Source organism: Oncorhynchus nerka, linkage group LG14, assembly GCF_034236695.1.
Source record: "Oncorhynchus nerka isolate Pitt River linkage group LG14, Oner_Uvic_2.0, whole genome shotgun sequence".
NCBI lineage: Eukaryota > Metazoa > Chordata > Actinopteri > Salmoniformes > Salmonidae > Oncorhynchus > Oncorhynchus nerka.
The window spans coordinates 32,174,892-32,201,691 of NC_088409.1; the positions used below are offsets into that span (position 1 = coordinate 32,174,892).

General features: G+C 43.4%; 1 protein-coding gene across 2 annotated transcripts in view; it reads right to left on the reverse strand.

Moving 5' to 3' along the window:
* Window positions 1-26,800, reverse strand: part of LOC115140899 (glutamate receptor ionotropic, kainate 2-like) — a 328,356-nt gene that overhangs the window by 86,679 nt on the left and 214,877 nt on the right. For both annotated transcript variants that reach the window (XM_065028000.1, XM_065028001.1), the window contains exons 12-14: window positions 24,825-25,048; window positions 17,243-17,361; window positions 14,122-14,339 (exon numbers count right to left, since the gene is read on the reverse strand). In XM_065028000.1, coding sequence (XP_064884072.1) covers window positions 14,122-14,339; window positions 17,243-17,361; window positions 24,825-25,048 — 561 coding nt within the window. The remainder of the gene's footprint in view (window positions 1-14,121; window positions 14,340-17,242; window positions 17,362-24,824; window positions 25,049-26,800) is intronic.

A 26,800-nucleotide genomic window follows, 5' to 3' on the forward strand; every position in this document is an offset into this window, starting at 1 on the left:
GATCACTGTCTATACTATAAGAGAGCATGGTCAGGATCACTGTCTGTACTATAAGAGAGCATGGTGAGGATCACTGTCTATACTATAAGAGAGAATGGTGAGGATCACTGTCTATACTTTTGGTGAGCATTGTCAGGATCACTGTCTATAAAATATTGGAGCATTGTCAGGATCACTGTCTATACTATAAGAGAGCATGTTGAGGATAGCTGTCTATACTATTGGACAGCATGGTCAAGATCACAGTCTATACTCTAGGACAGCATGGTGAGGATCACTGTTTGTACAATAGGAGCGCATGGTCCGGATCACGGTCTAAACTATAGGAGATAATGGTGATGATCACTGTCTATACTATACGAGATAATGGTGAGGATCACTGTCTATACTACAGGAGAGCATGGTCAGGATCATTGTCTATACTATAGGAGAGAATGGTGATGATCACTGTCTATACTGTAGGAGAGCATGGTGAGGATCACTGTCTATACTATAGGAGAGCATGGTCAGGATCACAGTCTATACTGTAGGAGAGCATGGTCAGGTTCACTGTCTATACAATAAGAGAGCACGGTGAGGATCACTGTACTTAAAAAGGAGAGAATGGTGAGGATCACAGTCTATACATTAGATGAGCATGGTTAGGATCACTGTCTATACTATAGGAGAGAATGGTGAGGATCACTGTCTATACTTTAGGAGAGCATGGTGAGGATCACTGTCTATACTATAGGAGAGCATTGTGAGGATCACAGTCTATACTATAGGAGAGCATGGTGAGGATCACTGTCTATACTTTAGGAGAGCATGGTGAGGATCACTGTCTATACTATAGGAGAGCATTGTGAGGATCACAGTCTATACTATAGGAGAGCATGGTGAGGATCACTGTCTATACTATAGGAGAGCATGGTGAGGATCACAGTCTATACTTTAGGAGAGAATGGTGAGGATCACTGTCTATACTATAGGAGAGCATTGTCAGGATCACTGTCTATACTTTAGATGAGCATGGTGCTGATCACTGTCTATACTACAGGAGAGCATGGTGAGGATCACTGTCTATACTATAGTAGAGCATGGTGATGATCACTGTCTATAGTATAGGAGAGCATTGTGAGGATCACAGTCTATATTATAGAAAACACGGTGAGGATCACTTTCTATACATTAGATGAGCATGGTGCTGATCACTGTCTATACTATAGGAGACAATGGTGAGGATCACTGTCTATTCCTTAGGAGAGAATGGTGAGGATCACGGTCTATACTTTAGGAGAGCATGGTGAGGATCACTGTCTATACTTTAGGAGAGCATTGTGAGGATCACAGTCTATACTATAGGAGAGCATGGTGAGGATCACTGTCTATACTATAAGAGAGCATTGTCAGGATCACTGTCTATACTATAGGAGAGCATTGTCAGGATCACTGTCTATACTCTAGGAGAGCATGGTGAGGATCACTGTCTATACTATAGTAGAGCATGGTGAGGATCACTGTCTATACTCTAGGAGAGCATGGTGATCATCACTATCTATACTATTGGAGAGCATGGTGAGGATCACTGTCTATACTATTGGAGAGCATGGTGAGGATCACTGTCTACACTATAGGAGAGCATGGTGAGGATCATTGTCTATACTATAGGAGAGCATGGTGGGGATCACTGTCTATACTATAGGAGAGCATGGTCAGGATCACAGTCTATACTGTAGGAGAGCATGGTCAGGTTCACTGTCTATACAATAAGAGAGCACGGTGAGGATCACTGTACTTAAAAAGGAGAGAATGGTGAGGATCACAGTCTATACATTAGATGAGCATGGTTAGGATCACTGTCTATACTATAGGAGAGAATGGTGAGGATCACTGTCTATACTTTAGGAGAGCATGGTGAGGATCACTGTCTATACTATAGGAGAGCATGGTGAGGATCACTGTCTATACTTTAGGAGAGCATGGTGAGGATCACTGTCTATACTATAGGAGAGCATTGTGAGGATCACAGTCTATACTATAGGAGAGAATGGTGAGGATCACTGTCTATACTTTAGGAGAGATGGTGAGGATCACTGTCTATACTATAGGAGAGCATTGTCAGGATCACTGTCTATACTTTAGATGAGCATGGTGCTGATCACTGTCTATACTATAGGAGACAATGGTGATGATCACTGTCTATAGTATAGGAGAGCATGGTGAGGATCACAGTCTATACTTTAGGAGAGCATTGTGAGGATCACAGTCTATATTATAGAAAACACGGTGAGGATCACTTTCTATACATTAGATGAGCATGGTGCTGATCACTGTCTATACTATAGGAGACAATGGTGAGGATCACTGTCTATTCCTTAGGAGAGAATGGTGAGGATCACGGTCTATACTTTAGGAGAGCATGGTGAGGATCACAGTCTATACTTTAGGAGAGCATTGTGGGGATCACAGTCTATATTATAGAAAACACGGTGAGGATCACTTTCTATACATTAGATCAGCATGGTGCTGATCACTGTCTATACTATAGGAGACAATGGTGAGGATCACTGTCTATTCCTTAGGAGAGAATGATGAGAATCAGTCTATACTATAGGAGAGCATGGTCAGGATCACTGTCTATACTAGAGAAGAGCATGGTGTGGATCACTGTCTATAATATAGGAGAGCATTGTCAGGATCACTGTCTATACTATAAGAGAGCATTGTCAGGATCACTGTCTATACTATAGGAGAGCATTGTCAGGATCACTGTCTATACTATAAGAGAGCATTGTCAGGATCACTGTCTATACTATAGTAGAGCATTGTCAGGATCACTGTCTATACTCTAGGAGAGCATGGTGAGGATCACTGTCTATACTATAGTAGAGCATGGTGATGATCACTGTCTATACTATAGGAGAGCATGGTGATGATCACTGTCTATAGTATAGGAGAGCATGGTGAGGATCACTGTCTATAGTATAGGAGAGCATGGTGAGGATCACTGTCTATAGTATAGGAGAGCATGGTGATGATCACTGTCTATACTATAGGAGAGCATGGTGATGATCACTGTCTATAGTATAGGAGAGCATGGTGAGGATCACTGTCTATAGTATAGGAGAGCATGGTGATGATCACTGTCTATAGTATAGGAGAGCATGGTGAGGATCACTGTCTATACTATAGTAGAGCATGGTGATGATCACTGTCTATACTATAGGAGAGCATGGTGATGATCACTGTCTATACTATAGTAGAGCATGGTGAGGATCATTGTCTATACTATAGGAGAGCATGGTGGGGATCACTGTCTATAGTATAGGAGAGCATGGTGATGATCACTGTCTATACTATAGTAGAGCATGGTGAGGATCATTGTCTATACTATAGGAGAGCATGGTGGGGATCACTGTCTATAGTATAGGAGAGCATGGTGATGATCACTGTCTATACTATAGTAGAGCATGGTGAGGATCATTGTCTATACTATAGGAGAGCATGGTGGGGATCACTGTCTATACTATAGGAGAGCATGGTGAGGATCACAGTCTATACTATAGGAGAGCATGGTCAGGTTCACTGTCTATACAATAAGAGAGCACGGTGAGGATCACTGTACTTAAAAAGGAGAGAATGGTGAGGATCACAGTCTATACATTAGATGAGCATGGTTAGGATCACTGTCTATACTATAGGAGAGAATGGTGAGGATCACTCTCTATACTTTAGGAGAGCATGGTGAGGATCACTGTCTATACTATAGGAGAGCATTGTGAGGATCACAGTCTATACTATAGGAGAGAATGGTGAGGATCACTGTCTATACTTTAGGAGAGAATGGTGAGGATCACTGTCTATACTATAGGAGAGCATTGTCAGGATCACTGTCTATACTTTAGATGAGCATGGTGCTGATCACTGTCTATACTATAGGAGACAATGGTGAGGATCACTGTCTATTCCTTAGGAGACAATGGTGAGGATCACTGTCTATACTTTAGGAGAGCATGGTGAGGATCACTGTCTATACTTTAGGAGAGCATTGTGAGGATCACAGTCTATACTTTAGGAGAGCATTGTGAGGATCACAGTCTATATTATAGAAAACACGGTGAGGATCACTTTCTATACTATAGGAGAGCATGGTGAGGATCACTGTCTATACTTTAGGAGAGCATTGTCAGGATCACTGTCTATACTATAGGAGAGCATGGTGAGGATCACTGTCTATACTATAGTAGAGCATGGTGAGGATCACTGTCTATAGTATAGGAGAGCATGGTGAGGATCACAGTCTATACTTTAGGAGAGCATTGTGAGGATCACAGTCTATATTATAGAAAACACGGTGAGGATCACTTTCTATACATTAGATGAGCATGGTGCTGATCACTGTCTATACTATAGGAGACAATGGTGAGGATCACTGTCTATTCCTTAGGAGAGAATGGTGAGGATCACTGTCTATACTATAGGAGAGCATGGTGAGGATCACTGTCTATACTATAGGAGAGAATGGTGAGGATCACTGTCTATACTATAGGAGAGAATGGTGAGGATCACGGTCTATACTTTAGGAGAGCATGGTGAGGATCACTGTCTATACTATAGGAGAGCATGGTGAGGATCACTGTCTATTCTATAGGACAGCATGGTGAGGATCACTGTCTATACTTTAGGAGAGAATGGTGAGGATCACTGTCTATACTTTAGGAGAGCATGGTGAGAATCACTGTCTATACTTTAGGAGAGCATTGTGAGGATCACAGTCTATACTTTAGGAGAGCATTGTGAGGATCACAGTCTATATTATAGAAAACACGGTGAGGATCACTTTCTATACATTAGATGAGCATGGTGCTGATCACTGTCTATACTATAGGAGACAATGGTGAGGATCACTGTCTATTCCTTAGGAGAGAATGGTGAGGATCACTGTCTATACTATAGGAGAGCATTGTCAGGATCACTGTCTATACTATAGGAGAGCATGGTGTGGATCACTGTCTATAATATAGGAGAGCATTGTCAGGATCACTGTCTATAATATAGGAGAGCACGGTGAGGACCACTGTCTATACTATAGGAGAGCATTGTGAGGATCACTATCTACACTATAGTAGAGCATGGTGAGGATCACTGTCTATACTATAGGAGGGCATTGTCAGGATCACTGTCTATACTATAGGAGAGCATTGTGAGGATCACTATCTATACTATAGGAGAGCATGGTGAGGATCACTGTCTATACTATAGGAGAGCATGGAGAGGATCACTGTCTATACTATAGGAGAGCATGGTGGGGATCACTGTCTATACTATAGGAGAGCATGGTGGGGATCACTGTCTACACTACAGGAGAGCATGATGAGGATCACTGTCTATACTATAGGAGAGCATGGTGAGGATCACTGTCTATACTATAGGAGAGCATGGTGAGGATCACTGTCTATACTATAGGAGAGCATGGTCAGGATCACTGTCTATACTATAGGAGAGCATGATGAGGATCACTGTCTATACTATAGGAGAGCATGGTGAGGATCACTGTCTATACTATAGGAGAGCATTGTCAGGATCACTGTCTATACTATAGGAGAGCATGGTGAGGATCACTGTCTATACTATAGGAGAGCATGGTGGGGATCACTGTCTATACTATAGGAGAGCATGGTGGGGATCACTGTCTACACTACAGGAGAGCATGATGAGGATCACTGTCTATACTATAGGAGAGCATGGTCAGGATCACTGTCTATACTATAGGATAGCTTGATCAGAACAACTGTCTGTAGCGCGCTATAGCTTGTTCAGAACGACCGTCTATATTGTAGGATAGCTTGGTCAGAACGACTGTCTATACTGTAGTATAGCTTGATCAGAATGACTGTCTATTGTGTAGGATAGATTGATAAGGACCATAGTCTGTACATGAGGATAGCTTGATCAGGACCATAGTCTGTACATGAGGATAGCTTGATCAGGACCATAGTCTGTACATGAGGATAGCTTGATCAGGACCATAGTCTGTACATGAGGATATCTTGATCAGAACGACTGTCGGTAGTGTGGAATCGCTTTGTCAAAACCACAGTCTGTACTGGAGGATAACTTGGTCAGGATCGCTGTCTGTACTGGAGGATAACTTGGTCAGGATCGCTGTCTGTACTGGAGGATAACTTGGTCAGGATCGCTGTCTGTACTGGAGGATAACTTGGTCAGGATCGCTGTCTGTACTGGAGGATAACTTGGTCAGGATCGCTGTCTGTACTGGAGGATAACTTGGTCAGGATCGCTGTCTGTACTGGAGGATAACTTGGTCAGGATCGCTGTCTGTACTGGAGGATAACTTGGTCAGGATCGCTGTCTGTACTGGAGGATAACTTGGTGAGGATCGCTGTCTGTACTGGAGGATAACTTGGTCAGGATTGCTGTCTGTACTGGAGAATTGCTTGGTCAGGATCACAGTCTGTATTGTAGCATAGCTTAGTTCAGTACTGTCTGTATTGTAGGATAGCTTAGTTCAGTACTTCCTGTATTGTAGGATAGCTTAGTTCAGTACTGCCTGTATTGTAGGATAGCTTAGTTCAGTACTGTCTGTATTGTAGGATAGCTTAGTTCAGTACTGCCTGTATTGTAGGATAGCTTAGTTCAGTACTGTCTGTATTGTAGGATAGCTTAGTTCAGTACTGTCTGTATTGTAGGATAGCTTAGTTCAGTACTTCCTGTATTGTAGGATAGCTTAGTTCAGTACTGTCTGTATTGTAGGATAGCTTAGTTCAGTACTGTCTGTATTGTAGGATAGCTTAGTTCAGTACTTCCTGTATTGTAGGATAGCTTAGTTCAGTACTGTCTGTATTGTAGGATAGCTTAGTTCAGTACTGTCTGTATTGTAGGATAGCTTAGTTCAGTACTGCCTGTAGTGTAGCATAGCTTGGTTCAGTACTGCCTGTATTGTAGGATAGCTTAGTTCAGTACTGCCTGTAGATGTATGACAGCTTAATTCAGTACTGCCTGTATTGTAGGATAGCTTAGTTCAGTACTGTCTGTATTGTAGGATAGCTTAGTTCAGTACTGCCTGTATTGTAGGATAGCTTGGTTCAGTACTGTCTGTATTGTAGGATAGCTTAGTTCAGTACTGCCTGTAGATGTAGGACAGCTTAGTTCAGTACTGCCTGTATTGTAGGATAGCTTGGTTCAGTACTGTCTGTATTGTAGGATAGCTTAGTTCAGTACTTCCTGTATTGTAGGACAGCTTAGTTCAGTACTGCCTGTATTGTAGGATAGCTTAGTTCAGTACAGTCTGTATTGTAGGATAGCTTAGTTCAGTACTTCCTGTATTGTAGGATAGCTTAGTTCAGTACTGCCTGTATTGTAGGATAGCTTAGTTCAGTACTGCCTGTATTGTAGGATAGCTTGGTTCAGTACAGTCTGTATTGTAGGATAGCTTAGTTCAGTACTTCCTGTATTGTAGGATAGCTTAGTTCAGTACTGCCTGTATTGTAGGATAGCTTAGTTCAGTACTGCCTGTATTGTAGGATAGCTTAGTTCAGTACTTCCTGTATTGTAGGATAGCTTAGTTCAGTACTGTCTGTATTGTAGGATAGCTTACTTCAGTACTGCCTGTATTGTAGGATAGCTTGGTTCAGTACAGTCTGTACTGTAGAATAGCTTGGTTCAAGACTGGTGACTCATCAGTACCAATAAACTCACTGCTGATTACTGGAGAGTCCTCAAGGGCTCAGCGACAATCGTCCTCAAAAAAATGATATTTTTTATGAAAGAAAAAGAAAGTGGAAATAAAGAAGAAGACAAAATAGAGAGAGGGGAAGAGAGAGAGCAAGGGAAGGAGAGAGAGAAATATGCAGAGAGTAGGCAAGGTTAGAGGAATGGGAGAGCTGGACATAGATTTAATCTAATACTGCAATACCTCCACACAACAAATTTCAAAAACCGATGACGCCAGTATCAGGGTTGTTAAATAGAGAGAGATTGAAAAAAAGAGAGACAGTTCCACAAACGGAGGGGCAGAAAGCATTGAAGGGCAGAGGGAGTTCAGGTAAGACTGGCTGTATGGAGAGGAGAGGCTAGTGAAGGGCAGAGGGAGTTCAGGTAAGACTGGCTCTGCTTTGCTCAGCAAAAACCCCACTGCAGATGGGTTAGATGTCTGCATGGAATGGAGCGGAGAGGCTAGTGAACGGGTAGAGCCTAAAATACACGCGCGCACGCACACACACACACACACACACACACACACACACACACACACACACACACACACACACACACACACACACACACACACACACACACACACACACACACACACACACACACACACACACACACACACACACACACACACACACACACACGAGCCAGGAGAGGAGCCACAATGCTTTTTGATGTGATGGGGCTGGCTGGGACGTATGTGACAGATACCAGGATGCTTCAAAGCAAAGATGAACTGTACTATGGAGGCAACCAACACAAAAGAGAAGAGGGAAGTGTCTCATCTCAGTCAGGGTTCTGGGAGTTGTGGGCTAGCATAACCCAGAGAGCCAGGCTATCCTGAGAGGCAGTGGTTAGATTGAAGGCTAGATACAGCATCACCTTCTGGACTGGAGGCAAGTATCAGAGACTACATTTGAACCAGAGGAAAACAGTGTGAAGTAGAGGCTTAATCATCTAACTCTAGTCTTTTTTTACACATTCCAAACACTCTTAGAAAAAAATGCTCTATCTAGAGCCTAAAAGGGTTATTTGGCTGTCCCCATGGGAGAATCCTTCGAAGGACCCTTTTTTGGTTCCAGGTAGAACCCTCTGTGGAATGGGTTCTATATGGAACTCAAAAGGGTTCTACCTGGAACCAAAATGTTCCACATGGAACCAAAAAGGGTTGTCCCTGGAACCAAAAAGGGTTGTCCCTGACACCAAAAAGGGTTGTCCCTGGAACCAAAAAGGGTTGTCCCTGGAACCAAAAAAGGTTGTCCCTGGAACCAAAAAGGGTTGTACAAGAAGAAGTATGGGAGAAAAAAGTCTGACAGGAAATCAACCTTGGTTCAAATTAGCTGAATTGTGAGGATAGATTGTGTAAGGTGAATTACAGTATAATTACTGTGATGATACAGTAGGGGAATTCTGCTGAACTGAAGGAATGTAGCAACATACTATACAGCACAGGCCTGTGGGGCTGAGGAGCGTGAACAACACCCACTCTCCTCCTCCCCTTCTATTCCTACTGTCTTTCCTGATGTTCTCTCATTCTCCCTCTCCTCTCTCATCTCCTCCTGCAGTACCACACTCATCATCTCAATAAGCCCTGTCTGCTTTTCTCTTTAAATCATTATTCTGGTGATGCCACACTCTCTGCATTGACAGCCGTCTCACAGCTAATGCAGAACAACTCAGCCCCATAACCAGGGGCGATCTTGCTCCTCATCGCCGTGGCGACGCCAGGTGCCTACTTCCTCGCTGAGGTGCTAGGATTCCACGTGCGTAGGGATTACACAAATGAGGTGAAATAATAGCATTGCCAGGGTCCTTAATAGGACGTGATATGTTTGGTAATAAGAGATACACTGTGGTGTGTGCTTTTTGAATAATTCAGTGTTATTGTAAAGGGAGTCTGTCGAGGATGGATAGAATGGAGTGGCTGGAAAATGAGAAAAGAGGAGGGAGAGATGTGTAATTCGGACACTTCAGAGAGTTACCCCATGCTGGTATTTTCATAATCAGCCACCATTAGCCATGTATTTTTCCAGAACAAATCTGAGTCAATAATTACTCAAACGGCAGGCATGACATTTTTTTCCTGTTGTTGAATAGTAATAAGGACTCACATGCGTGTACCGATAGGATGCATGGGGAGATAGTAGCTCCGATTTGTACTGTCAAAATGCTCACCAAAACAAACAAACTGTTACGAACTGTTACAATCTGTTGTTTAAAACGTAGATTTGCTTGAAACGAAAGTAGAGTCTATTGTATCAGATATGCATATACAGGGCAGCCGCGTGGACGTACAAGACAACAAAACTGGCCTTCTGGAACCAAAGGTGCAAAATTCAGAAGATGAACTGGATCAGCTAGAAAACAGATTGTGATAAAATAATATGAAAATATTGTCCCTACCGGAAGACGAGGAAAAAGGGGACATTTCCATCTACGCAATGAAACTGATATCGGAGGAGCTTGGCGTGACTGTATCATCGGAGGATGTGGAGTATTGCCATCGGATCTACAGAGTTCCAAACTGCCTCTGGAAGCAACGTCAGCACAAGAAGTGTTTGTCGGGAGCTTCAAGAAATGGGTTTCCATGGCCGAGCAGCTGCACACAAGCCTAAGATCACCATGCGGAATGCCAAGTGTCGGCTGGAGTGGTGTAAAGCTCGCCGCCATTGAAACAGTGGAAACGTATTCTCTGGAGTGATGAATCACATTTAACCATCTGGCAGTCCGACGGACGAATCTACAGTGGGTTTGGCGGATGCCAGGATAATGCCACCTGTTCCAATGCATACAGTAGTGCCAACAGTAAAGTTTGGTGCAGGAGGAATAATGGTCTGGGGCTGTTTTTCATAGTTCGGGAGATGCCCTTTAGGTCCAGTGAAGGGAAATCTTAAAGCCACAGCATACAATGACATTCATCCAACTTTGTGGCAACAGTTTGGGTTAGGCCCTTTCCTGTTTCAGCATGACAATGCCCCCATGCACAAAACGAGGTCCATTCAGAAATGGTTTGTCGAGATTGGTGTGGAAGAACTTGACTGGCCTGCACAGAGCACATACCCCAACCCCATCAAACAACTTTGGGATGAATTGGAAAGCAGACTGCGAGCCAGGCCTAATTGCCCAACATCAGTGCTCGACCTCACTAATGCTCTTGTGGCTCTTGTCCCCGCAGCCATGTTCCAACATCTAGGGGAAAGCCTTCCCAGAAGAGTGGAGGCTGTTATAGCAGCCATGTTCCAACATCTAGGGGAAAGCCTTCCCAGAAGAGTGGAGGCTGTTATAGCAGCCATGTTCCAACATCTAGGGGAAAGCCTTCCCAGAAGAGTGGAGGCTGTTATAGCAGCCATGTTCCAACATCTAGGGGAAAGCCTTCCCAGAAGAGTGGAGGCTGTTATAGCAGCCATGTTCCAACATCTAGGGGAAAGCCTTCCCAGAAGAGTGGAGGTTGTTATAGCAGCAAAGGGGGACCAACAAAAATATTCATGCCATGATTTTGGAATGAGATGTTTGACAAGCAGGTGTCCACATACTTTTGGTCATGTAGTGTTTGCAAGGATACAAAATTAACGTGAAAAACAACTAATAATGGCAAAAATATTACTCTCGATCTACAGCAATCCTTTAAAACTGGACAACAAAAATATTTCTCTCGATCTACAGCAATCCTTTAAAACTGGACAACAAAAATATTACTCTCGATCTACAGCAATCCTTTAAAACTGGACAACAAAAAATATGAAAAACTTAGGATGCCTAATAAGTGAAAACAAATTAAAAATATGCAAAGATAACTTTATTCCACTACTCAACAATATGAAAGCAGATCTAATTAAATGGGGTAATCTTCACATACATTTTACAGGCACTCCAGCGAAGACATTCTTTAAATAAAGTATACATGGTCATAAAAATACTTTATACAGGCAAATACATTCATAGAATAAAAAGGAAAGGTTTACATCTTCTTAAGTCGGATGGTGGTTTTAACCTTCCAGACTTGGAATTGTATCAACTCGCTACCCAAGGCTTTTACTTGTGACATGTAGTTAAATGGACTAAAGAGGGTACATATTGAAGATGCTTGTGCTCATCCCCAAAATTGTTTTACGTGTCTATTTTCAAAGGGTAAAGCTAAGAACATCAACAACTTCATAGTTAAGAATGTTAAAACAACATGGAAAAGAAAATGAAAGATATTTTACAAGAACTAATACCACTTACCAAAAAACACAACCTTATGGAACAATCCTTGGATAGTTTTTCAGAATTCACCGATAAATTGTTCCACATGGAAAACTAAAAGGCATAGAAACTGTAAATGACTTTGTAACAGGAAATAAATGTATTTTCATGACAGAATTAAAAAGTTATTTTGGACTGACCAATGTAGTTTCAAATCCATGCAACTTAAAAGTTACATATCACAAAATGTCAATTTTAAATATTTTGGACATCAGAGCAACCTTGAAGGATTCTTATTTGAGCCAGAACATGATGTTCATAATGATAGAGAAGACAAAACCTTGCAGGGAACATATCCAACTGACAATCTCTTAGAAAAAAAGATGAACTATTGGAAAAAAGAACTGATGTTAACATAAGATGGTGGGAAAGATGGAGCATAACTAACACAATTACAGTTAACAAAAATGTTTTCTTAATTCAGTATAAACCTATGTATAGAATTTAAGAGAAGAAATTCACACAAGCACAACAGCCGAGTGATGTAATAAGTGTAAAACTAATAATGACTCAATAATGTAGTTGATGGAGATGGGGGTGTGTGCAAGTGGGTCTGGGTAGGGGTGATGTAGTTGATATACTTCAGTTGGATCCTCTACATCTGTGGATTGAATCCTTCTGATGACCGTGTTGGCAACAAACAAAAATGATTCAAGCAAACCAAAGTATTGTTCAAATCAAATCAAAATTTTCACATGCGCCGAATACATTTTACAATATTGTAAAATGCTTACTGTTGTATTTGGCGCATGTGACAAATATAATTTGATTTGAACAATACTTTGCTTTGCTTAATCATTTTTTAATTACATTTTTCTTTGTAAATGTTGCAATGGAATGTCAGCATAAGTAACCTTCTTCACCAGAACAGACTGTATGTGCTCCCTTAAATGACTGAAAACAACAGTTGGCATGTTACGGAATGGTAAAAATACTATTTAAAGCTTTGCTATCACCGTGCCATATTAGCTACAGTAATGAATTGGTGTGTGCGTGTGTGTGTGTGTGTGTGTGTGTGTGTGTGTGTGTGTGTGTGTGTGTGTGTGTGTGTGTGTGTGTGTGTGTGTGTGTGTGTGTGTGTGTGAGTGTGTGTGTGTGTGTGTGTGCACGCACATATGTGTATATCTGTTAAAGAGAGAGGGAGAGAGAGTATGCATGTGTTTTCATGTGTATGTGTCTTTTGAGAATGTGTTCACACACCACATACACATACAGAGGTGATGAAAATGAAGTGTGAAAATAAAGAAACACCAGAAGCCATACAGATCCATTGCAGCAGTCTGAGAGAGACAGATTTTCCCTCCATCTGGCATAGAGCTGTCCGTGCATCACGGCGGTGGGGATACGATACGAGAGACAAACCGTGCAGAATAATCAGAGAGACACAGCAGGGAGATCTTGTGAGAATACTGTAGAATACCCTAAAACACTGCTGGCTTAATAAGATACCATTGATATGCTGCAGTGATTCCACATGATCAACCACTGAGGAGAGGAGAGGAGAGGAGAGGAGAGGAGAGGAGAGGAGAGGAGAGGAGAGAGCTGACGAGAGTGAACACAGAAAGGCTATACTATATTATAAACCAGGTGGTTTGAGTCCTGAATGCTGATTGGCTGAAAGCCGTGGTATATCAGACACTACACCACAGGCATGACAAGACATTTATTTTTACTGTTATAATCTCCTCTCCTCTCCTGGCCATATACCACACCACTTGGCCGATTTCACAGGCAGCACAAAATACAGCTGTAACCCAACTAATGGTTATACGTTCAAATCTTTATTCCGGAACACTCCATTCTATTGTCATGGGAATTTCTAGCGCTCACAGATTTACTTTGGACTTAACAGCTATTTATGGCTTTACAGTTGATCTAGAGTTCTGCAGATTCATCTGAGCTCTTCGCCAATTTATTTACCAATGTATTTGTCTTTTTCCTTACATGTCATTACATCTGAAATGCATTTACAATTGCCTCCAAGTATTCTCTAACCATGTGTCCTTTAGTGGTGCAACACTGTATGATTTGGTGGACTGATTGATGTATCCTCGTACAGTAGATGCACAAATACGTGGAGTGATTGCTTGATGGACTGGCTGATAGATGAATAGACTGATAGATGGCCAGTATGGCTCCATGCCCTATGTGACCCACCTTAAAGAAGGTCATGGTGGATCCTTCCTCCACCACTCCATACTCTATCCTGGTCTGCTTGGCCAGGTCGTCAGCTGAGTCGATGGGCGACTCCATCCTCTCTACAGTGAGGAAGGCAGCCAGGTTGGCCGTGTAGGAGGAGATGATTATCAGGGTGAAGAACCACCAGATGCCTCCTACGATCCTGGTGGACAGGGCTTTGGGCATTAACTCAGAGCCTGGTCGGGGGCGAGAGGAGAGGAGCAGAGAGAGGGGTCAGCCCCGGCAGGGTCCTGGAGCCAAGAGGAGATACCCAGCAACAACCACCAGTGGACCAGCCAGAGGACCAGGGCCAGCCCAGACCTCGGCATCCTGCCGGGTCACAGACAACACGCACATGCACACACACTCGACGCAGGCACACGCACATACACACGCACACACCCCCTGGGCATCTAGGGCGGCAATGCATGTTTGGGCCTGTGATGCGCATCCGACCACATGGTGGCAGTTTGAATCAGGCTTTTACTGTGTGGTCTGGCTGCATATTATTTTAGCTTTCACTCACACTGGAGCAAACTGTTGATACACCAAAGCTTCTCTTCTTTTGAGGTGCTTCATCTGAAATCACATCTGACTCAAAATGCCTGCCTGTAGATGGTTAGTTTCCAGGCTATATACTATTCAGAACTTTTGCCTCTTAGTGTGTTCTTGAGGAGGGGTCTGTGTGAGTGGGTGGAGTGAGGTCTTCCTCTGGGGGCGTTGATTGAGGTCTGACTGGGCAGCAAGAAGATCATTCTCCTCAAGTAGTTCAAGGCAATTTAAAGCTGCGATCTCCCACATTCACTCAAAGGCAGTGAACTGTGGGAAAGATAGGAGGATAAGAACTCCACTTCTCTCCTTAGGTGAGACTCAATCTCCCACTCATCTCACTCTGCCTCTGCAGTGCCTCTTATAACTTTCTCCCAGTCCGGGCAGTGAGCCGTCACTCAGGGAGAAATATAGTGAGAGAGCAGAGACCTGACAGCCTCGTCCAGTAACATCTGAATTCATGCCCAAAGCCCTGTCCACCAGAGAGAGAGAGAGAGTGAAAGAGCGAGAGAGAAAGAGAGAGAGCGAGAGAGAGAAAGAGCGAGAGAGAGAGAGAGCACTGTGGAGGGGAACAAAGAGAGACACACTGCAGTCAACCCGCTCCGCACATCCACCCTCACATCCCCCCCCACTCTCACATGTCTCTTCCCATATCTCTTCTCACTCCCTGATTCTCCTCACCCCACCACCACGCCCCCCACCAGCCAGACACACAGTGTAACATGATTCAACAGCCACACCATCATTACCCAGGATGCCTTGCAGCCCACACCGCTCATTGGTCAAAGCACTCAAATGAGATAAAAAAGACAAACGATATGAAAATAAACTCAGAGAAGACACAGTAGCAAGACACATGACATGACCAGGGAAAACAGAGACAGCTTTGTGTTCAGTGGAACAACACTGTCTACCAGCTCAGAGACCTTACCCCGTTGAGGCCATTCAACTCTATGTGACAGACCGACCGCCTAGGAGCGGAGCGCATCAGAGCCAAAGCAACTGAATCTGGTTGGGGCTGACTGTCATGTACCCAAGGTAACGTCATGTCCAAACTGCACATCCCACAGTTTTCTGGGGGCGGGGCCAAGCCGCGGGAGCAGGGGAGCCTCTCTACAGTGTAGGCCAGCGTGGTCGTCACAGAGACGCCATGCAGACAGGCACAGTGTGCTCCTCTGTCTCAGTCTCGTCCGCTAAAACCCTTCTGCCCTACAGCCACATCTTCTCAACTACAGGACTTAACACCGTTACATTGACAGTTACAGTATATTCTACAGCATACTTTACTACATCAGATACCCTGGCAGCAAGCTCTAGAATATCCATTACACATTTAATATGGCTTAATATGACAGAAGATAACATTTCTCATGCCATGATGCATCTTTAACCTGTGCAATATGTAGAATTGCCTAACACTAATACAGAGGGCAAAAACCTACCCAAATGGGTAACTTCATTATACCCACCTGCACAAGGTGGATAAGAGTCCCAAGAGTTCTAACTAACATTTTGTCAATTTCAATTTTTAATATTTTCTTAAAACTTACTCTTACAAATCACAGTATACAAATGATTATACCTGCAAAATAATTACTCAGTCAACTTAATTTAAATGAAGGCTTGCGTGCTAACTCATTGCATGCAACCAGCCATCAACAAGGGCCAGGAATAAAATGTCAGATTCATATCTGGGCAGAACTTTGCTTAGGAAAGTCAGTCCCCTCTATGTTCCATTCCATGGTCCAGATCAGATGCAGGGCAGACCCAGGCCGTTTTAACCATGCTGCAGACCTTCCTGTCATCATCGCTACGGTACCGTAACTAACGCAACTTTCAAGTATGTATTACAAAATGCAACATATCTGGTCTTGGCATGCAGTCTCAGTCGAGATTACAAGTCTAAATGAAATCATTCCATTTCATTTAATGTGATGCCGTACCGCAGTTCCTTTTGTTTTGTTTTGCTTTTCTCAATCTAAAGACACAGACACTAGTTGAGAAGATATGGCATCGGTTTGGCAGAAGGAAACAAAACCAGACTGAGGCAGGCTAAGAGACAGCACACTGTTTTAACTCTCATTCTCTCCACTCTCTCTGCACCTAGCTCTTTACCTTCTGGCACATGGGGGATAGGACTTACCTGTTCTGGAACCTGTGGGGAAGGGAGGCAGGTGGGGTGGGGTTGGGGACAGAGGAGAGGTACAGTAGATGGGGGATAGGACTTACCTGTTCTGGAACCTGTGGGGAAGGGAGGGGTAGAGTAGATGGGAGATAGGAGAGGGTGGGATATCATGCAGGAACAGGGAGGAAAACGCCTGGCTCTCCTATCCTCATTCACCAATCACGCTCATCATTCCTAATCTCAAGATCCCACCCAGCCAATTCACACCACACTGTGGACAGACGCAACCAAACCAGTCAGTCAGTCTGCTTCCAGCTACATGCACAGAGGCCCCCATGCATGGTCGTGGGCCTGGTTAAGAGCACGTTTGTTCCCCCAGGAAAATAGTGGGCTGTGTGCTAAAGGGGGGCAGGCAGAGGCGTCTACCTTGCTGCATGAGAGCTCCAACTCCGAACCAGAAACTATTTAGCAGGGTGAAATTGTTTTCCACTACATCTGAGTCGGGGTTGCAGGGGTGGGGGTTATACCACTCGTAGGGACTAAACCTGTGGCAATCGACAGAGAACACACACATACACACGTTTATTTCACTTGTGTTCAGCACTAATAGAACAGACAGACAGTGTTACAGACCAGTACTGGCTTGACTTGGCCTACCTGGAAAGATAGGGAAGAGAAACAAAAGTTAGTTAATCATTGATCACAACAACAAGATGTGATACTTTGGCATCTTGATATTGGGAAAATATTCCACAAATATTGCCCTACAAGGTAACGCTAGAAATGGTTTTTGTAAGCTAATATATTTTAGTTGGTGTTATGACAATTCATCAATTAGAGTGTAACATGACGGTTAAATGAACAAAAACTGACAAACAGCAAAATGTACATCATCACTTTATATGTCACTCAGGTCTGCTTTGTTATTATCTCTTCAACTGTATCATCTCAACTAGATGACAGATGAAGAATTTAAACAGCCCTTGGGACTGTGGAACGTCTTCTCACCACTTGTCAGCCCAAAACACACTGCTCATGTTGACATGCTCATATCAAAGGCATTTAATCAATGGGATCTGAAAATAACTTAAATGTCACTTGAGAAAAGCACTAATAATCCTTATAATCTACAGATGGCATTAAAATTCAATACATCAAATAGTTCATTTCCATCATGTCTGCCTTTTCTGTCTGTCTGTCTGTCTGTCTGTCTGTCTGTCTGTCTGTCTGTCTGTCTGTCTGTCTGTCTGTCTGTCTGTCTGTCTGTCTGTCTGTCTGTCTGTCTCTGTCTGTCTGTGCCTGTCTGTCTGTCTGCCTGTCTGTCTGTCTGCCTGTCTGTCTGCCTGTCTGTCTGCCTGTCTGTCTGCCTGTCTGTCTGCCTGTCTGTCTGTCTGCCTGTCTGTCTGTCTGCCTGTCTGTCTGCCTGTCTGTCTGTCTGCCTGTCTGTCTGCCTTTTATGTCTGTCTGTCTGTCTGTCTGTCTGTCTGTCTGTCTGTCTGTCTGTCTGCCTGCCTGTCTGTCTGTCTGCCTGCCTGCCTGCCTGTCTGTCTGCCTGCCTGTCTGTCTGTCTGTCTGCCTGCCTGTCTGTCTGCCTGCCTGTCTGTCTGTCTGTCTGTCTCTGCCTGCCTGCCTGCCTGACTGTCTGTCTGCCTGCCTGCCTGCCTGACTGCCTGCCTGCCTCTGTCTGTCTGTCTGTCTGTCTGTCTGTCTGTCTGTCTGTCTGTCTGCCTGCCTGCCTGCCTGACTGCCTGCCTGCCTGTCTGTCTGTCTGCCTGTCTGTCTGTATGTCTGTCTGTCTGTCTGCCTGTCTGTCTGTCTGTCTGTCTGTCTGTCTGTCTGTCTGTCTGCCTGCCTGCCTGCCTGCCTGCCTGACTGCCTGTCTGACTGCCTGTCTGTGCGCTACTCACTCCCACTCACTCCGCTCTGCTCCAACTTCAGCTCAGCTCACTCCTCAAGCAAAGAGATTTCCCATTTATTCACGTTAAATAAAAGTGACATTACATTAGTAAAGGTTGATTGGGCTACAATTAAGCATCTCGACCCCATTTGGTTGTGCTGTTGTTGTGGAATCGTAGGAGCAATATCTTAAGCCAGGCCTCTTTTTTTCCCCTGGTTTAAGTATATGACAAATCAAATTTAATAGTCGATGGATGTGTTCTGTGGACTTGACTCTCTAGAAACTTTTAAATTCCAAAAAATCTAAATTCCACAAGAATATCAAACGGGAAAACAATTTGATGTTGTAGAGAAACAATTAAACAGTAGACAATCCAGCATGGCTACTTGTCAGGTTAGTATATCATTTGTTTTTGAGGTGGCTTAGATATAAAGTTATATATTGGTGACAGCTATATATTGTTATATATTGGTGATAGCATTAAGACATTATCAATGGGCTTGGCCATTATAATGTGTTTAGTGCACGCTCCCTATCCCCCATGTCACACTCAAGGGGGTATTCTAGTCCAGCTCCAAGACCGCTGAAAGTCCCTTAGATCCCACCGTTCCTTGGCCCTAAATCAATCTGTCTACTCAATTTGCCCCAGATTTGCTTGCTTGTCAGTTTGCAATTCCAAATTGAGTTCATGTGAACTGTGACCTTGGCAAGACGTATGTGACTAGTGACTGGTGCCCCCGGCTGGACCCCCTTAGTGGAGATCCCGCTGAGCAAAGCCAATTACCACACGCCAGGAACACGGATGAGAACACGGATGAGCCAGCTTGTCATCCTACATCCGTAGCTGGCCTGAGGAGAGGGTGGGGTAAGAGGCGGGAGTTACCTCACCGCGGTGGGAATACTAAAACATTCCTGTCACCGTACGACGAGAACCACTAGCAGCAGCTTAACCTGCCTCTGAAGGTGGAGCTGCCCGTCCGCTCTGCCAGCCCCATCCCATTCAGTTAGCTGTCAGTTTGATCCAATTACACCGCCCTTACGTTATCTCAGGTCATCAGAGCCACAGAGGGAGAAACTTTGAGTAAGGTCACCGCTGAGCGGAGAGAGAGGAAGGAGAGAGAGAAGGGGGGGAGAGAGAGATAACCACAGACAGACGGGCGGGAGGATGGAGGGCAGACAGGCAAGAAGGGAACTCAGCAGCAGAGAAGAAACAATGGCAGGCTTTTATCATTTTATAAGGTCATCCTGCAGAAAACTCAACAGATGATACGCCTGATAACACCAATGTCAGGGGAGAAGAATGAACACAGAGAGAGCGCTAAGAAAGGGGCTGTTGCAGGTCTAGTCTCTTCAATTCTAAATGACTGGGGAAAAGACAAGGCTATATCTCTATAGGCTTTATATGAACCTTCCAAGCAATCAACAGCGTTCGAATGGGGCTGTTGCCGTATTCCATACAGCTTGAAAAAAGACATTTATATATGTCTGTCTATACACAAACCTCAATCAAATGCTGTTGTTTGCTTCTCTTTCCAGGATGATCAAACAAATCTATATCTGTATTGTAGCATTGAGAGGCCGACAAACTGTTTTACATGGGGCTTTTGAGAGCATACTGAGACTCATTGTAGTAATGGAGGAGAAATGCAGAAGAGTCTAATAGAAATTCCATTACATCCGTTCCCCTTCTACAAATGTAGAATAAGGGATGGGAAATGTGCCTGTTATATGAGCATGTTGTAACATGTTGCAGTTAAGGGTATTAGACTATGTATTGAACATATGATATAATCTGTTTCACAGTAACACAAACGAAGGAGAGACTGTGTACTATTGAGGCAGTCTTCTTTCCACCAAGCATGTGACAACAAGATGTAACAATAGTAGGAGACCACATAATTAAAAGATTGGCCGACAGAAAGAGAGAGAATCCTGCATAAATTTGGGGATAAATTGTTGACGATAAGAGAGCTCATTCGCTCCTCTGCAGGTTTTTTATCTTTTTAAAATTCATTTGATAAGGAGGAGGCAGGAAATGAGATTCCCCAAACTGTAACAAGGCGATAATGCACAGAGATGGTGTGGAGGTCGTGGGATGTACGATAGAGACTGTTTCACATGTTTCATTTCATCACCTACGTAACAAAGGAAGAAGGAACAGCGTAGGAAAGATATTAGAGGAAAAACAACAACAACACCTACCACAAGCAACAACAACAACAACAGCTGGTGATATGAGAAGGGTAACTTATTAAATCATGTAAATAGAGTAATGTCGTGGTTTTCCCACGGTATCCTCCAGTGTTTCTAAATATGGCATGTAGATCAGTTTGCCTAGGGGGAGCCTAAACCAGTCCTTATAATGTCACCATACAGCATTCACACACACACACACGTAGTAGCATAAACCCCCTCACACATACAAAACACACACACACAAGCATACATAGATAAAATGTGTACACACACATATATATGTACAGTTAGCTTAGTTACCTTACGAGAGAACGACTGGGGTCTGTACACTGTACAGGACATGCATGCTACCGAAGCCCTACCATGCCTAGTGTCTAAAGGGAGAATCAAACAGGGTGAAAGATATATTTGAACACTTACCCAACAGCACTTACTTACTGTGATCATTTAAAAAGATAGGTGCATATTCTGAACCAACTTAGATGACAGTTGCAGCGTTTTATTCTCTTGTGTGATCATATCGCCAGTAACATTGGAAAACACACGTGTATTAACTCTAAAACTGTTGAGTATACAACTCAGAGTTACGTTCCACCAAAGGTTTTAGAGTTAACATCAACTTTTCTTTGTCTTCTTCTCCAGCGTGCCTCAAACGCCGGCCCTAGTCAGGTGAGAGCAACCAGATCAAGGGGACAGACCATGGTGCTTGTCTATGGAGCAGCAAGAGGAACTGCCCCTCTCTACTTTCAGGCTCTGATCAAACCCTACACCCCAAACTGAGTACTCTGTTCTCCCCCCACACACACACACACCAAAAAGCATTTTGTGAACTAACACTGGCACTTACATTTTTCCCCACTTACTAGCTCTGACTTTGCTACTTTATTGAATAAAAGCATACGTACTATGACTGTGATATGTAGTTGTCCCACCTAGCTATCTTAAGATGAACACAATAACTGGAAGCCGCTCTGCTAAATTACTCAAATGTACATGTGAAAATGTCAAACTCTGCACTACTTTCCCATACCTGAGAACTAAGCCTGAACAAAGCAAACAAAAGATACACTACTACCCACATAAAAACACACTTTGCTTAGCATTACACCATCCACAATACCATTGCTCTTGTTTCAATAATAATATCCAGCCTCTAAGGTCAAGATGAAAATATAAGAACGAAATGTACTACTATTGGTCATAAATCATACTAACCAGTATGGTATCCATCAAATTAAATATCAACACAAAACAGTTCATCACATGTAAAGCAAAATTACATTTAAATCTTCTTCACTACATCATGATTGAATATTTCTCTCTGTAAAAGTTCTGCTAAACTTCCTGCAGGACTGGCCCTATTCTCCACCAGTGGACCAGTGACTGCATCTGAAATAGCACCCTATTCCTTATATAGTGCACTTCTGTTGACCAAAGCCCAGTGGGCCCAGACCAAAAGTAGTGCATCATATAGGAAATAAGGTGCCATTTCAGACACAGACAATTATTAGGGATGAGAGGGCTATGCTGACCCAATGTGTGCACAGGTTCAGATGCTGATAACTAGCCAATCAACTAATCCTGATGAGTTTGACAACACACACACACACACACAAGTTTACCTCAAGTTCTAATACATAACAGCTTATCTCAAGATCTAACAGACACCAGCTGACCTCAAGATCTAACACACACCAGCTGACCTCAAGATCTAACACACACCAGCTGACCTCAAGATCTAACACACACCAGCTGACCTCAAGATCTAACACACACCAGCTGACCTCAAGATCTAACACACACCAGCTGACCTCAAGATCTAACACACACCAGCTGACCTCAAGATCTAACACACACCAGCTGACCTCAAGAACTAACACACACCAGCTGACCTCAAGATCTAACACACACCAGCTGACCTCAAGATCTAACACACACCAGCTGACCTCAAGATCTAACACACACCAGCTGACCTCAATATCTAACACACACCAGCTGACCTCAAGATCTAACACACACCAGCTGACCTCAAGATCTAACACACACCAGCTGACCTCAAGAACTAACACACACCAGCTGACCTCAAGATCTAACACACACCAGCTGACCTCAAGATCTAACACACACCTGCTGACCTCAAGATCTAACACACACCAGCTGACCTCAAGATCTAACACACACCAGCTGACCTCAAGATCTAACACACACCAGCTGACCTCAAGAACTAACACACACCAGCTGACCTCAAGATCTAACACACACCAGCTGACCTCAAGATCTAACACACACCTGCTGACCTCAAGATCTAACACACACCAGCTGACCTCAAGATCTAACACACACCAGCTGACCTCAAGATCTAACACACACCAGCTTCTCTCAAGATCTATCATAAAAGCCTTACTCTTCATACCCTCTCTTCACTTCTCCAATAATCCTACAAAAACCCAGACTCTCTCTATACTGGGCAAACGAGTAATCAACCTTATAAATGATCAAGCTTTTTCAATTGTCAGCCACCTCTGTCCTTTTTTAAAGTCACTGTCATAACTAGCAGTGTGCTGATATGATTCCTATGTAGATTCTATCACTTGGTATGTTTGAGGCAAGGTGGAGAAAAAAAACAGAAAAGAAAAGACAGTAGTGACTTTGAGACACTGGAGACAACAGGGAAAAGGGGGGCAGCAGCCATTCACACCAACGCACACACACACACACACACACACACACACACACACACACACACACACACACACACACACACACACACACACACACACACACACACACACACACACACACACAACCACTCAAATGTTTGGACACACCTACTCATTCAAGGGTTTTTCTTTATTTTATATCTATAGATATGATGGAGTGCTGCATCAGATGACCTGGCCTCCACAAGCACCCAACCTCAACCCAATTGAGATGGTTTGGGATGAGTTACACCGCAGAGTGAAGGAAAAGCAACCAACAAGTGCTTAGCATATGTTGAAAAAGCATTCCAGGTGAAGCTGGTTGAGAGAATGCCATGAGTGTGCAACGCTATCATCAAGGAAAAGGGTGGCTACTTTAAAGAATCTCAATTATAAATATATTTTTGATTTGTTTAACACTTTTTTTGTGGTTACAACATGATTCCATGTGTTATATCATAGTTGTTATGTCTTCAAGATGTAGAAAATAGTAAAAAATAAAGAAAAACCCTGGAATGAGTAGGTGAGTCAAAACTTTTGACTGGTACTGTACATACACACATACCACACACACACAGTCCTGAAAGGTCTGGTTTAACGTCTCTGATCATAATGTTTGTGTTTGTGTGCATTATCTCCTGAGCAGCAGATGGTTGTGGAAACACAGAGACTTCCCAGGAATCACTTAACAGCAGCTGCCTGCCTGCCTCTCGAGAGCAGCCTGCCGATAGGGAACACTCAGCCCTCCCTCCATTATACTGGGAGAGAAGGCTGAAAGGGAACCATAGGGAACTGTCTTTGTGTGCTGGAACATCTACTTTCCAGACTTTTATCTGTGTACCTTTTTCTTCAAAGTTGGTTGCATTATTAAAAGTTTGAGTGAATGCGTTTCTGAAATGTTCAGTATGAGGCTAGCTATAAAGTCTGTGTCATCTGAGTGAGTAGGTATTGGTAGCAGGTAGTGAGCAGATATTGTCCACTTAGTGTCAAGATCGTAAAATAATCACCGAGAGAGTATCTTGTTAGACAGATGGGGCAAGGTTAAATAATTAAGACGTTAGTATATAATAGTATGTGAATGAATTAGCAGTGATTTAGTTTTAGGCTGGGTTTCTGTACAACACTTTGTGACATCAGCTGATGTAAGAAGGGCTTTATAAATACATTTGATTGATTGATTGATTGATTGATTGATTGATTGGAACTGACATGTTACCTGGCTATGACAAACAGCACACAACTGACACCCAAGTAAGCCAGCAGAATATACATCCAGATATCGGGTGAGAGGGGGTTGAGAAAGGAGAAGACCCCAGGGTTGGTTCCATTGGGCTTGCGGTAGAGGATACTTATCCCCAGTGTCATGAAGGGCTTGGAGAAGTCGATGACCTTCTCCCTCACGTAGGTGATGGCCAGGGGAGCCACTGCCAGATCAGCTTTCTGTCAACAGACAACATAAAAGGGAAGAAGGATAGGCTGTAAGTCAGAGACGCAGGAAGCATTTAGAGCCAATCAAATTAAGAAAACAAGGCCTTACACATCACAGAGTCCGTCCCACGGCACTTATTAGGAAATTTAGAGCCCTTCTAGCTCTTGCTCTCGCTCTTTCCCTCTCTCTCTCTCCCTGCCTCTCCCTCTCTCTCTCTCCCGCTCGCTCCTCCACACACACTCTCTCCCTCACATACCCCCCTCCCCTTTTATACAGTGGGACAAAAAAGTATTTAGTCAGCCACCAATTGTGCAAGTTCTCCCACTTAAAAATATTAAAAATTAGGGGGGAAAATCCAGAAAATCACATTGTAGGATTTTTAATGAATTTATTTGCAAATTATGGTGGAAAATAAGTATTTGGTCACCTACAAACAAGCAAGATTTCTGGCTCTCACAGACCTGTAACTTATTCTTTAAGAGGCTCCTCTGTCCTCCACTCGTTACCTGTATTAATGGCACCTGTTTGAACTTGTTATCAGTATAAAAGACACCTGTCCACAACCTCAAACAGTCACACTCCAAACTCCACTATGGCCAAGACCAAAGAGCTGTCAAATGACACCAGAAACAAAATTGTAGGCCTGCACCAGGCTGGGAAGACTGAATCTGCAATAGGTAAGCAGCTTGGTTTGAAGAAATCAACTGTGGGAGCAATTATTAGGAAATGGAAGACATACAAGACCACTGATAATCTCCCTCGATCTGGGGCTCCACGCAAGATCTCACGTCGTGGGGTCAAAATGATCACAAGAACGGTGAGCAAAAATCCCAGAACCACACGGGGGGACCTAGTGAATGATCTGCAGAGAGCTGGGACCAAAGTAACAAAGCCTACCATCAGTAACACACTACGCCGCCAGGGACTCAAATCCTGCAGTTCCAGACGTGTCCCCCTGCTTAAGCCAGTACATGTCCAGGCCCATCTGAAGTTTGCTAGAGCATTTGGATGATCCAGAAGAAGATTGGGAGAATGTCATATGTCAGATGAAACCAAAATATAACTTTTTGGTAAAAACTCAACTCGTCGTGTTTGGAGGACAAAGAATTCTGAGTTGCATCCAAAGAACACCATACCTACTGTGAAGCATGGGGGTGGAAACATCATGCTTTGGGCTGTTTTTCTGCAAAGGGACCAGGACGACTGATCCGTGTAAAGGAAAGAATGAATGGGGCCATGTATCGTGAGATTTTGAGTGAAAACCTCCTTCCATCAGCAAGGGCATTGAAGATGAAACGTGGCTGGGTCTTTCAGCATGACAATGATCCCAAACACACTGCCCGGGCAACGAAGGAGTGGCTTCGTAAGAAGCATTTCAAGGTCCTGGAGTGGCCTAGCCAGTCTCCAGATCTCAACCCCATAGAAAATCTTTGGAGGGAGTTGAAAGTCCGTGTTGCCCAGCAACAGCCCCAAAACATCACTGATCTAGAGGAGATCTGCATGGAGGGAATGGGACAAAATACCAGCAAGAGTGTGTGAAAACCTTGTGAAGACTTACAGAAAACGTTTGACCTCTGTCATTGCCAACAAATGGTATATAACAAAGTATTGAGATAAACTTTTGTTATTGACCAAATACTTATTTTCCACCATAATATGCAAATAAATTAATGAAAAATCCTACAATGTGATTTTCTGGATTTTTTTTCTCATTTTGTCTGTCATAGTTGAAGTGTACCTATGATGAAAATTACAGGCCTCTC